The sequence below is a fragment of the Phalacrocorax carbo genome, chromosome 2, assembly GCF_963921805.1.
Source record: "Phalacrocorax carbo chromosome 2, bPhaCar2.1, whole genome shotgun sequence".
In the NCBI taxonomy this organism is placed as follows: domain Eukaryota; kingdom Metazoa; phylum Chordata; class Aves; order Suliformes; family Phalacrocoracidae; genus Phalacrocorax; species Phalacrocorax carbo.
The window spans coordinates 120,041,735-120,056,537 of NC_087514.1; the positions used below are offsets into that span (position 1 = coordinate 120,041,735).

At 39.5% G+C, this 14,803-nt stretch overlaps 1 protein-coding gene across 2 annotated transcripts in view; it reads right to left on the reverse strand.

The window, feature by feature from the left end:
- TMEM108 (transmembrane protein 108) overlaps positions 1–14,803 on the reverse strand; it is a 169,549-nt gene that overhangs the window by 88,067 nt on the left and 66,679 nt on the right. For both annotated transcript variants that reach the window (XM_064444120.1, XM_064444121.1), the window contains one exon: positions 88–169. In XM_064444120.1, coding sequence (XP_064300190.1) covers positions 88–127 — 40 coding nt within the window. In that variant the 5' untranslated portion in view covers positions 128–169. The remainder of the gene's footprint in view (positions 1–87; positions 170–14,803) is intronic.

The window sequence follows — 14,803 nt, forward strand, 5'->3', positions numbered from 1 at the left end:
CTGAATTATGCCCTGCATGAATATTAATATCTTAAGTAAGGATTTCAATACTTCCTTTCTTACAGAAAAAAAAAAATATTTACTTACTAAACAGTTGGCAATAGAGGACCTGTAAGCTTCTCTTCATGGTATCATGTGGTCCTGCTGGTCTGCCAGTTTATTCATGATTCTGTCAAACAAATCAAGAGAAGAAGAAAATTATTTATCACAAAATATATGTTCTATTGTTATACCTGTTGATTACAAAGTAAGACGAAGCTTCCCAGGAAAACTGTATGATTAGCAATGGGAAATTGCCTAACTGCGCTTTGCTTGTGTTAGCTGTGGTCTCCAACTGCTTGGCAGTGAAGGGTAGAGCAACGGCCAAAAAGGGGAAAAATTCTCAAGAGTATACAAAATACACACACTGAGAACTACTTCCATGTTTTGCCTATCACTTGATAAAATCAGTCTTACAAGAGTCTTTTTAGTTTGGAGAAAGGATCCTCACTCAAAGAGCAGACATGAGATGCAGACACCACCAGGCAGCTGTGCTGGGCACACAGGGCTGGAGCCTCCTGCCCGAGTCTCACATTTTCACATTCCTCAAGAAGTACAACGAGGAGAAAATCCACCCTCCTTTCCCAATCAAAACTTCAGTGGTGCCGAAGCGAGGAGATCCCAAACTGTGCTGAAGTGGTAGCAGAGAGGACAGCTTTGTCCTGGCAGTTTTTAGCTTTATGTTATCCAGCTGTTGCAGCTCACATCACCTCCTGACCTACCCCACCAGCTACCTCGGGCTGCAGCTAAAGCAACTGGAAATTCTTCTCTATGTCCTTGGAAACTTTCTCTTTCTCCTAAACTGAATCTCATAGTTCTCCTAACTGCTGTCTGAAAATGGGGTGTGGCAAAAAAAATATCTGAACACCCCATCTCCCCGCCTTTGCCCACTTGGGGAGTGACTAACAACACTTTATGTGTCCTCAGACAGTATTTTCAAATACTTGTCACAGACACTGTTCACCTCAGTTTTAAAAACATTATGAAAAAATTAATCCCAATCATGCTGATATTAATTATTCATATTGTGAGAAAATAAATGCATAAATCAGAAGTGAAAAGCAAATGTAGTCCCAAAGCACTGCTGTGAGTAATGTATCACTGAGTACCCAAAGACAACACAGCATTTAAGCTCTTCATTCCATAAAAAAGGCATTTGGTAAAGATTCATAACCAACTTTGAAGGATAGGACACTGAGATCATCCTCCTAAAATGCCTCTTGTCAATATGAAATAACGTGTAGTATCCTCTAGTTTTCAGTTTAACATATTTTCATTTTCTGAACTCCCGGGGACGTTTCTGAGTCATTTTAACATGCCCTTACATAAATCTTTCAGAGCTTATTTAAAATGCAATCTTAGAGGCATAAAATAAACAAGTCAAACCAATGAATTGCACCTTTGAGCTGAATAAATGCTGAAGAGTTTGTGAAAACAGAACTATGTTTGACTTTAATGTGGAAACCTCAGAAGGATCGTGACTTTTCTTGTCTGTGTTCTGTAACAAAACCCAAGCATCTTTTGTTATTAGATACAAAAGTTTATGTACACAAACACAGTGTTTTGGATTCTCCCATGCCTTCCTTTCCATTTAAAACTGGACCTTAAAAACAGCTAAGTAACTTGCAGAAATGTCAGTATTTCCAAGGAGTTTTCTCCTAAATGAAAGCAATCATCTGTGAATTAATTTACTACTTTTTAATCAAAATCAGAATTAGACTTATGCCGTTGTTTCATCATGAAAACTTGCTGAAGGACTCCTGTCCCTTTCTCCATAAGATTTACCAAACAACAAAGCAGACATAGTAAAAAACCTTCACAGTCTTTATGCATAAATAGACGCCATATAGTCTGTTACAGCACTTTTCAAAGATGCATATACAAAAAGTCTATGTTTAGCATCCGTTAAGATATTAATAAAAATATATGCAGGAAAGGACAAGAAACAGGTAAGCCACTGACAATGTAGATTCCATATCCCCAAGGGCTCTGATTGTAAGTACAAGCACTGACCCATCTAAAGTCATAAAAATACAGTGGAAAAAAGGGAGAATCTGCAACTGCAACCCTAGGTCCACATTATTTACTTTGTATCATTTGAACTGTGCTTGGCAACTGTGACGAGATAGGGTTTTTGACTGTGAACCACAATTTTTTCATATTTTTCTTGCGTCTCCATGTTAAAGCTACCCATAATGTATAATGGTATTTGCTTATAAATTCTGGTATTGTTGTTACAATAAATGGAGTGCTTTTCTGTATGTATTTATTTAGATAGGACTTTCAAGGGTAATTTAGCCTGTGCTAAGAAATAGGAACTAGTGTGCATATAGGGAAAGAAAGAAAGACTAATACTGGAAAACTTTCACTGTGTTCTTTTGTTGCCCTTAGTTAGAAGATTTGTCTTTTTGACTACACGCCATAAAATTATACATAGAGAACTCAGTGAAGATGTATAAACCAAATGGTGCCATGAGTTTACACCTCTCAATTTCTTCGAAGTCCTCAGTGGGACAGAGTTAAATTTAAATGCAACTGGAAAGTATTGCAATTAACCTTTCCATAATTTTTAATAGCTCATTTCATGTGTACAGGAAGCGCATGAAAACCAAGGATTTATTTTACAGATATTTTAAAGCAAGAGGCATTTTATGAGATTTACTTATATACATTTGGACACCAAATCACACCAATGATGGCTTTCCAAAGGCAGACGCTGCTTGCAACCACTATCAATGCTGCACACAAAGTTCAGGCAGATGAACCATCATCCCGTTAAGTGCGTGAATCAAGACCTGACATTAGAACAGGGGAACCACTGCTGCACCTACCCACGTGAAAGCTCCAGTGAGCCCATTACACCATCTTTAACATTAGCTGCTGGCAGGACTGTAGGGAAATAACATGTGAAACAACATGAGTGTGAAGTAATCCTTACACCCTGGCACAGATTGCTCTATTTCCAGCAACCCTGAACTGAATGCAGTATCTGAGCTGCCATGCTTTTTTAACTTGACAATAGTTATTCTGAACTTATCTCCTCTGTGTCATACACAATTCTAGTATTTCATTAGGCCATTTAGAATATTTTTCAAGCTGAGGAAGTCCCGTCTTTTTGCTTCTTCCATACAGAAGGTACACCCTATGTCTGATAATCATCATGCCTTAGGCTGTACGTATCCCTTCGAGTTTGGATCTGAGGATTAGTGAACAAAACTGCATGCAGCCATAAAAACTTGGGTGTATACTGGATTTTCATATTGGACAGTGATGTTTCCTGTTTCTTCTCTACTTTGTTCCTTTGTGACGGCTGCTGAGCTTTACTCCACTGTTTTATAGAGCTGCCTGCTACAAATCCCTGAATGGCAATTACTCATCTGGAGTCCCTCCTCAGGTATGTAGAGCTAGGGCTGGTTTTTGCCCGTGTATGTGACTCTGCAATTATCAGCACTGAATTTCATCTGCCATTTTACCACCCGATCACTTCCTACCGTGACATTTCTGAGAGATGGCAATGAAGGGCGGTATTATTATTTTATAACAAACATACACCTATTCTATATAACAGCTTCTGAAGTTGCCACAGTTTCAACACTAATACTAATTTCAGCAGCTCCCAATCACAGTTCAATCATGGAAAATCTTCTATGTATCTAAAAAGAGAAAGCAAAGATTCACGGTCAGGCATTTGAAAAGCTGCAGAGGAAACCTCCTTTCTGAGTATCAACCCATGTCCAGCCATCACAGTATTATCTCATGGCCGTGCAGGCACACCTAATCCAAAAGTTCTTTTCCTGGAAGTACCTGTCTTTTGTAGTCTTTAGCTTATGAATTTCTTTTGCAGGTCTTCTGTGATAAACACCTTTATTTATCACATGCCAAAAATATTGAGTGGCTGGTAGCTGAGAGAGCTCCAGTTCACCAACCCACGTTTTCTTAAATATCTAGGCATGCAGTCTTAGGCACTAATAGATTAGCAGGGTTGTACACATGCAGACAAAAAATACAGATACACTGCCAGTTCCTGACCTTGGGCAGATTAATGTAAAACCAGAGTACTGCCACTTCTTTTAAATATACCGTCACTTGCAAGAAGAAAAAAAATCGGAAGTGAAGAAAAACAAGAACAATAGTAATGGAAAAAAAAATACATTTGGAAAATATGTGTTAAACTTTAATAATTGAAAATCTAATCTGAGTACCTCAGTTTTGCACCCATTTTATCCTCACTCTATTCTTTAACGCTTCCCTGAGTTTTCTCAGGAGTGCACTTCTCCAAAATACTAATTTTAGAACATACTGTGCTTTAATATTTGATAAGCCATTCTAAGTATTTGAGGGAATTAGCTGTTACAAATATACCAGATCTTTGATTAAGATTAAAAAAAAAAAAAAAAAAAAGATTCTTAGCCTTAATTTCCTAGATCCATATTTAGGTCTCCAAATAAATGGGCATATTCCCAATTACTCTGAACACCCACTGTCTCTCCTCTGAAAATCAGGGAATAAAGATCTAATTATGACTTTTGAGGTTTTTCTATATTGTAATTCATATTGATGCGCCTACTGATATATTTTGAAACAAAGTAACAAAGCTAGTGCAAGTGTGTACTCAAATCCATTTCAGTTTAGAAAGACCCATCTTCAATAGTTAAATTAGTGGAAATCTGCATTCAGAAAAGGCGTCATATGCCTATCCCTCAGACACCTGTGTTTGAAAATACCAGCTAAGCATTTGGTGTCTGAAAAGGACTTACATATTTTGCCCTTTTTAGTGCACAATATTTCACACATAGTTTATCTTACACAGGATGATGAATAGATGTGTGAAATCCCTACGGACAGCTAGCAACATTGTCTTTCAGAGTAAGTGATCCCCTCAACTTCGCAGGTAAATTTAAGAGGACAATGAAGACATAATGATGAATAGAAGACAAAAGAGCCCAAAAAAGCTGACAGCTCCTGGACATTCATTATGTCTGATCAGGAGAAAAAAAAAATACCAAGGGTACCTTAAATTAAAGAAAAATTGGAAGGGGACAGGAGCGTTGAAGCAAAGCTAACAGTCAGTGGAGAACCCTTTTTCTTTGTGAGTCTGTCAAAGAGAAACCAGCAGACTGAAGTAAAGAAGCTGAAAAAAAGGGTAATGGAAAGAGGAGATGGGCAAAAGACCTGCCACTTTCATCCCCTGAAGCACCCAAACTTTATTATTTTGTTTCTGACTACCTTCTCTCCTCTGTGGATCATTCTGGAAAGAAGAAAAAGCTACATCACTGACAGTTTTCAACTATATTAGTCCTGGTTCTGCAGAAAATGAAAGAGGAAAAGAAGACACACTCAGAAGTTCTTCCACCTCCAGTCATTGTTGAATCCCCAATCAAGGAAACATAACCTTGATCCTTTGAATACCATACTGTCCTGTGATGTCCAATGAATGCCTTACAAGATAGCAACAGCTGATGCTCCTCACAGCTCAGAGAACTCTGACTCCCCCAGCAGTTACCCAGCATAAACTCCACCACCAAGGTCTTCACCCACTGCTTCCCACAGGTCAGTCACTCAGAGGGTGTTCAAGTGTGGCTCATAAAAGGAAGCAGGTGTACTTTTATTGACCACACAGCACTCAAGCACAACTTCATGTTTTCCTGTTTGCGTGATTTGTTTCATAATTCAATGGCCTACTTCCACAATCCAGCTGTTATCTTGCAAAATTTATATGCTAAAAAGCTTTGGGGCATGCTAATAAAAAGATTATTAACTTGCAGCAATAAGTTTCCTCCGAGCAAGAATTCTGTGTTCTTGTTCAATGTGTGCCACATTGTCTGCTGTGACATATTTCCCACTGCTTGGAACATGCAAACTATCGTTACCACCTTTCTTCGTAACGTCCTCAATGCAGCATTTTTGATATTTATGTTTCCTTTATACTTCGATCTTTTAGCACTTTGGAATGGATTCCTCTTTGCAGATCTAAGAAAGAACATTTCACATCTACTTCCACAATTACGCTCAAAAGTGTACAACCTTCGCTTTCCTAAGGTCTCCAAAGACCATCCAGAAAAAAAACCCAAAACAACCACCCCAAAGCCTTTCTCCTCTCTGCCTTCAGAGGCAGAGTGTCTACAATACTCACTGAGCTTGAGCCTAGTTGTTCTTGTATTGGTGTTTGAATCCATACCTTCCCATTACCACAGAGATAAACACAAATCAAGAAACACACACTGAGAAAGCAGTGTCAATACACAAGGAAAACCTGGCAGTAATTGCTCCCTCTTCCCCAGTTTCTCTGCTTCATCATTAACTTTTGAAATCCCAATTCCCCCGTGTCTGCTAACAAAATAGTTCAAAAGACTATGTCCCCACAGTCCTCCTCCCAACCGTGACACTGTCTCCATGAATAGTCCTAGGCTAGATGATCACCTAAAGGCTACTGTCATTAGCGTGGTGAGTGGAGGACATTGTCAGCTAACTCATCTTCATCATCTTGCTTTATTCACATGTCAAACCTGGGGCATGCTGATGAAAGGGAGAGGGAGGAAAGGCTTACACTGTTGGGGCTGACAGGCATAGAAGTAGATGGGCACAAAGAATCTTATGTCCAGGTGACCATGGCCAGGGGAAGAACTTAAGTTGAAAAAGGCCAGGTAACACTGCTGTTGCCTTTGGCTGTCAAGTGCTTTGATGTCTGCGGTAATCTTATGAACAATCACTGAAACAGCCAAGGGCAAGTGTTGAAATGATAGGGAAAACAGAGAGGAAAAATACCAGGGTATAAACGAAAGGTCATTTAACATGAGACTTCTCTGCTTTGATGTGTGCCTGCCCTCCAGCAAGCTTGAGCCCCATGACCTTTTGGGAAAAGCTGTGACAGGCAGGGCTACTATCTTAGCTGATTATAGCCAAGAAGTCCCAGAAACAGAGATTGGAATAACTGTAAAGCACTAGGCTATTGAACGTCCTTCATAGTGCACCGGCAGTGCAAGGGACTATTTCTTGATTTTGCTCTTAATTATCTACCATTAGCAAATACTTTTGAAGGCAACTCCAGTGGGAGAGGAGTCTGAACATCAATTGTTCTGGTTGCTTCTTATTCCTGTGGGTGCACAGACATGACTTTCTGGGTGTGTCTGTCCACTTGTAGAATAATAAGCAGTCTGTCCTTTTTATCGCTCATCTCTGTGGAGCTCTGAGAAGTTAATATTTTCATAAGGATCAAACTGACTTAGCAGCTATAGGGATTATTAGAATTTGGTCATTAATAGACATTCAGGGTGGAGAGAAGAGTCTCGTGTGCATTTTAAAACTTTTATATGTTTGGATTTGGATCCAGCAGCATTTGCTCCATTTTTCTCCTACACTATTAATTAAGCTACACTGCTTAATAGTTAGATATTATTTTGTTGCTGTTATACCACACACAAAATACTTTTCTACTTGCTGACGTGGAAGTCAAGGACACAGCACACAACCAATATGATCAAGCAAATGTCAGTTTATTACAGACACAGCACAGTTAATATAGCTCTTTAACCACCTTATCACACACAAGCCCGTTGTTAATTGGTCAGCATGGCCTTGGGCTTTATCACAATGATAGCCACTAGCAGCGCCAGCAACTCCCGAATGTGGATTGCCTTGGTTTTGCTAAACTGTGACAAGACACTCCTGCCGATGGTATGGGATATGGGCCCTGTTGACAGAGTAGCGTCTGTGGCCAACCTTGGAATTTGCAACTTATTAGGAAGACGTAGTGCCATCCTGCACGTCCGCATAGTAAGTTTGTACAATGCCACTTTGTAAGTCTTGGAAAATACAAAATCACATTTGTTAGTAACAGCTACATACATTGGTTTTAACTTGCAACATCCTTGAGGCCTTCTTGTTCACAGGCAGATTAAGTCCACACAGTCTGAGTCTGGATTGTTCACTACGTGTCCTTGGCTTTCCAGGTATCCCACATCTACTTTGTCAATTAATTCCAAATGAATTAACCACCTGGTTACTGCTATCAAGTTATACACCAAAGCTGAAAGACAGTCCCACAGGTCAGTGTCTATTTTCTGCAACAACCTCACACTGGATTGTGACACTAGTCATTTTAAGGTGCTACAGAATGCTATTCCATACTCTTACTTTACAACAAACCTATTGCCACAGAAGTTCTTCTGGGTGCCCATTTGTCTTCCGTTGCTTAAAAAGGCTTTTCTTTTTTTTTGCTAGCTACAGTACCAGGGCGCCATTTTCCAGGTGGAGGAAGTGACTTCTGCCACTTGAATAACATGAAAATCTCTATTATCTAACAGCAATGAGACATACAACACACACCCGAGCCATTCAAACCTTTTTCAGGAAACCTCACATATGCAAATATGTGCTTTATAAATTTACTTCAGGAAAACTAATAGGTTAAGGTCTAGCTACATAAATATTTCCATTTTAGTTCTTTCTTTTCAGTTACTAATAGCCATTTGAAGCTTATTTTTGATGATGAAATTTTATTGCACATCTTGAAACATGCTATTTTTGATAACTGAAGAAAAAGAGGCCAACTTCTCTGAGTTTGGGAGAGGAGCATCTTTCACACTGCAACATAAAAAAAAGTGAAACAACTGGGTCAAGAAAGTTGTACAGAAATAGTGAAAAGAACCGTTCACTGTCCTCTTAAAAAGACATTTTTTCTACAAAAATGAAATACAATAGATTTAAGACTAAGTTGTGTAATTTTTCAAAATTTTCTTTATGGGTCTTATGGGAGCCAAACCAAAGAAGACCTTTTAATATCGTATCAAGTTCATGATAAAAATTTCACATGCCGTAGTATGCCCAGAAGCATTCAGCAGTGTAAATTGTCTGCTCTTTGACAGGAAAACTTTATAACCAATGGAAGCTCTCCTGCTAAAAGACTTTCTTGGCACACAAAACTACGCTAGTTAAGATATCTCTATAACTTCTGGGAAAATGAAGAAAATATAGCTTGTTCTTCCTTGTCAATGACAGCAGGGAAGGGATGTATAGCTCCATTTCCACCTACTCTCATGATGATGTGTTTTCCCCAGAGAATCTCCCATGGCATCTCACCTGCCTCAGGGTGTCCACAATGTGGATACTGACATTTGATTTACTCACCTAATCTCCCACTGTAGACAGCATGTAGATTGGCTCTTCTGAAGCCTGATGCCTGCGACCTATTTAAAATGCCTCCGTTGGAAGGAGGAGACCCATCCCTTATGTGGGGTTGTTTCTCTCCATTGAGTTTCAGAGGGCTGAAGGTCCACCGTTGATTTCAGCTTGTAACACTGAAACCAAGGATGCCAAGGTCTGTACAAAGGAATCCCACCCAGTGCTTTCTTCAGCTACAGGCATCTCAATGTTTATGGGTTTAACTTCTCTGCAGCTGTGTTAAACTGCTCCCTTTTTCCTATTGTGTAGGATAGACAATAAAAAAGACTTAATGTAAAGAACAGGCAAGCAAATAGCTCTGCCTGCATTGTAATAAACCCTGGAGTTGGAAAAGGCTGTACCTTTGTGAAGCAGCTGAAATCAGGCTTTTCACACTATTCAGCTTGATTAAATGTAAATATTTCAACTAAAGAAGAAAAAAGGGTGCAAAAGAGAAGGTACTATTTTCCCTCCCTTATAATATGGTACTGTATTCCTCAGGTGGATTGGCTGTGTCAAATTTTCAAGAATGAAAAGCATCAACTGTAAACAAAGAGAAGTATGCATGCTCTGTGTGTCTGAAATCTAGGCCAAAATACCAGTTTCATAAAGATGCTTGAGAATTCAAAAATGCAAGCAAGTGCCTTGCTGTCAAACACACCTGTATTGTAGCACTGGAAACAGTTACACTGGCCCTATATGACTGTAAAGAAAATCTGTAGTAGAGGTGGAAATATCTCAATCTAACATTTTAAGTGCAAGATCGTCTTCCCTTTAGTAAACACCACAATTATCCAGCTAAACAAATAACCCATAATAAACCACCACAAAGGAGGCTCAATATTGTGCATCACCACTATCTGATTTACATCGAACTAAAGATGCGAGCTAAGGAAGGAAAGTGCCTGTAATTGTTTTGATGAAATTTTCACAAACTGTGTTTTGGCTTTGAAAACTTTAACTGTAAAGAGGGTCCCTTTTACTAACTTTCCTCAAGAGACTATAAAGATTAAGATGGTCGAGGGATAAAGAAGAAAAAGGTCAAAACAGACTAATTAAATTTTGGCCCCTCTCTAGAGGAATTTCAGCTGACCTGATGTAAGGAAAGTACAGATAAGCCCAGCCCATGACCCATACATTGTGCATACATTCTACATCTTTAAAGCCCGGAGGAAATTATTGCCAATGAAGGACACCAACATAGTGCTCTTCTGGCTCTATCAGATGCTGAATTTCATCCACAAAACCAGCCTTTTTGAAAATGAAAGATGGGTGAGGAACAAGAGCTTTGAATGAGGTCACAGTGCCCACCAGTGTATTTTCATTGTGGCTCATCCTGTTGTATCAAACAATCAGCTGCCCAAAAAATTAAATGAAAAGCTATGCATTCATTACTGCAATTTTGATTTGTACATGTATGTTTATGTATGTATATAGCAGATAATGGTTGTTTTATGCTTGGCTTTCCTTATTTCCCTATTTATACTAGCATACCTCTCCCAGTGACAAAAGGAAAAAATAAAAGAAAAGGAAAAAATTAATAATCATATATGGCATTTCCCCTTTTTCTTTTCAGTGAAAAGAAAATCATATTAAGTTTCCCATCAAAATATATGCTTAAGAGTATTTACATGTCAATTTTGGATGGAATGTTTTGAACTGGCTCTAATCATAATGTGTAAATATGGCATAAGGATCTAATTTCACAACGACAAGTTATAATAGACATATACAAGTACCTAAGATTGAAAGAAACATTTTATTATAGCTGAAAAAAAGCATGGTAGGGAAGTATAACCGCCTTTTGAATTCTCAACCATTCAGTCTCAACAATGCATTAATATATTTAATAGTAACTTGTACTGTTGGGTTTTTTTAAACAGAGCATAAATTCCTTAAAAAACCAATATGGTTTGTAACAATATTTAAATAAATAATATCAGTACAGTAAACAAACATGAAAGGTTGGGTTTTCTTAAGCCCTGCTCCAGCACCTTGCCAGATCCTTTTGCCCCCATGACAGGGTGTTATTTCTGGGGCGATTCCAACTAATTGTTTGCTAGTTTGCACAGCTATTTTAAAGCCTACATTCATCTTGGAGTGGTGTCTATCACTTCAAAGACTAAGTCTGTCTGAAGTAGCTTCTCGTACTAAATTATAAGAGCTCACGCTCTAAGAATAGACATCTTTGGCAGATTTAGATAAATGCGTAAGTGAACGTACACAATATTGTGCCATGGAAAGCAAGATGGTGTCTTGACCTACGTCTCCCTGGTTAAAACTCCTTTTAACAGAGCCATTTAGTCCCTCTCTTATAATCAGACATTCGATATGGTAAGAAGAGAAGGGAGATAAAGTGACCTGTGAAATACGACTGCTTTGCTTTGGAGGGGTGATCAACATGCACAGGAAAATAGAGGAGTACACTTGCTTAGACCTGACATTTCATCTGAGAGTTTATTATGACTGTCTAGTTCAAGGGACACCATTTACTTATGCTCAGCTTTCAGCACCATGGTTTGATGTCAAAGGAAGAAGTGGCCTCTGAAATATTAGGGGACTACTGACCACTGACCCAGCCATAAATAGCAGCCCCTTTTATTGACGAATATTTTGCACATCATTTTGACACAGCGGGTGGGAATAAAATGAAAATTTTACATGGCATCAAACAAAAATACAGCCCTATAAAAATTTCGGTTTGGAGGGAGGTGGAAGGAAATAGGGTCTTGGTAATCTCCAAATTATTAATTCTTGTCCATGCAGGGTTATTGTAGTGCAAACACTGCATTTCATTTGAAAATGTATGCAGCCCTGCCTGCTTCAATAGGAAGAGTTTCCAAGAAAATTAAATGTCAGAGCAGTAAGGTTTATTGGTTTTACTCAATGTAAATTCACTTTTTATGCAACTCTGAATAATAATGCCCTGCTCTGTGTCAACATGATGTGAACAACTTCAGGCTTCATAGAGGGGGACTGAGAGCAAAAGAAGGAGAGATAGGGACACTTCCAGTGTTAACCTGGCACTGTCTGAGATTTAGCTCTACTTAACAGGTCTGTAGCTTTAGCTTTAGAGAGGATTTAGTATGCTGATTACTCCGTGACTTATTTTCTTCCCTTTCGCTTTATGCAGCCAGCAAGACTGCTATTGGCTAAACAGCCCATCTACCCTCTTTCAAAAGGTGCAAACACGGGCACGTATAGTTGTGCAGGTAAGCCAGAAGGAAATGCATATGAAAGAACATGGGAAATCTCGAGCAGCAGCATCTAAAAACATGTCATGCTGTCAAGTAAGAGTATGCTCAGATGCACAATTTATTCCAATAGGTTAGTGAAAACTCTTGTTTACTACCCAGAAACATGAACTTGATCCTCAGGCAAAATTGATGCCGACAGAAGCTTTGCTTCAATAAAGATACCGGCACCTGGCTTGGAATTTGTAAACCAGTGCAAGCAAAGGCCTCTGCTTTAAGAAGATTCTTTTGTTGTTTTTTTTTTTTTTTTTCTAACAGAGGTAAGAAACAGCATAGGCAGGAAAAGAATAAGAACCCCTGGAACTACACATTTTATAGGTGGATTTAATAAACAAACATCTGCCTGAATGATTCACCTCAGTTAAAATGTAATCAGGGTAGCTTCAGGTGCATCAGATATTCTTTTTCTACATTGTAACTAAGATGGTCTAAACCATGTTCAGAGCTGCCTACTGCAAACCCAGAGTAATTTCAGTGACACTGTCATAGCACGATGTGATTAAACTGGATTTTGAATATGAAAATTAACAGATGAAGGAAAAAAGGGGAAGAACGGTCTTGTGTAAAGTACAGAACAGCACAGGAGAGGATCTGGGGGACGCTGGATAATTATTACAGCAGGATTTTTGTGAGTACAAACTTCAGTGAGATTCCCCTCTCATACTGAAAGCTAATGGAGCCTAACTCCTCTTTGTGCATCTGAAAACTGTCTCTCTATCTTTCTGTCCCTCTGTTTTCCTCTAAAGAAAAGTCTTTCAGGGAAACAGACTGCCTTCTCCATGCCCTGCTTGATTGCACCATGGCTTTGCTTCTGTAGGCTGTAAAAATTTGGGGGAAACATGTTGTCTCTTCCGGGTGCAATTCACTTCTGAGCCATGAGTTCAGTCCTTCAAGGACAGAACACAGGAGATGCCCAGCCATGGGTCCATTGTACAACATGGTCCTCCCCCCATCCCCCTGTCAGCTCACACAACTGAGCAATGAGGCAGCCCATGGATGCAATGAAGCATCATTTTCAAATAAGAGTGCAGTTTCTTTCTTGCTTCAGGAGCCTCTGCTTCTGTATGCTAAGATTGCCACGGCAGAGTTACACAGGTTGGGAATCAATAAGAAGCAGAGAGCACCCTTTTGGTGCATCTACCCCCACAGTGCAAACGTCTGCACTGGCTACAGTCTGTACACACTGTGACAGTCCAAATAAACTCACCTTTGTTTTTTTGTCTACTATCCAGTCTTACTCAGCGTCAGAACAGGGCCTGACCACACACATTCAGTGACTCAAGGTCACATCAAGAAGGAACCTGCTGTTTGCTGCATCTCTGCCTTGCCACTGATGGCACTGGATAGTCCAATGAGAATGAGTAACGGCTTGGAGAACTACCACATTCATGCCTAGGGCAGCCGAAAGCTGCCCTGGAGACCTGGATTCTCTCTCTGCCTCAGTGCCTAATGCCAAGGAAGTCGCAAAACCCAAACTCTGCGCAGGCGGTCATTAATTGCATCTTCCTTGTTTGCTTAGAGCGGAGCATGAAACACCTGCGCTCTGATCTGTGAAAGCGTGGAGCAATTCCAACTGCGATGGACTCAGCAAAAGCTGACTCCAGAACAAAGAAAGGGCAATCAAATGCTATTTCTGGAAAATCAGGGCACAAAAATCTCATGTTGGGCATCTAAATTAAATGTCCCTTCTTGACATTATGCTTCTGTGCCTCATTTTCCCTGGTGTATAATGTCCTTTCACCTTATCGGTACATTGTAAAGATAAATTCATTAATGTTTGTGAAGTACTCAGATGCCGCAATAATGAGAGCCGCAGAAGTGCTCCCCAGGAAATTAATAACTGGCTTCAAAGCTGGATCTGAATGATATACAGTTATGGGAGGAAGGAGTGACATAATGAACTACTAAGATAAAATAAAATATTGATTCATCTGAGCAGTGTTGACTGAAACCTCTCCTTATTTAAGAGAGCTCTGCTTTGCACCCTTAACAGGCTCGTAAGCGTAACTTACACAGTTTAAAAGAAAAAAAAAGGAAAATGAGAAAAAAAAAAAGAACCCAACTCAGAAACTCTATCACACAACCCTACTGACACCCACACAATCCTGCAGAGAACTGAGGCCTTTAAGTCCTCAGCCCAGACTTACAACACTTCAACCAACACTTGACCTTGCCTTATTACTAGTCTATTCTCTTCTGCTAGAGTCCTTCCTGCCATCTCTTTCCTGCATATTGTCTCCATCCCTGCTTAAAAGTTCCACCCATTCCTCCTCAGTTCCCTTCTGCTTCTACTGTCTCACCACTTTATTTCCACATATTCATCTCTATCCCTCTCCTAGTTTCCCTTACAC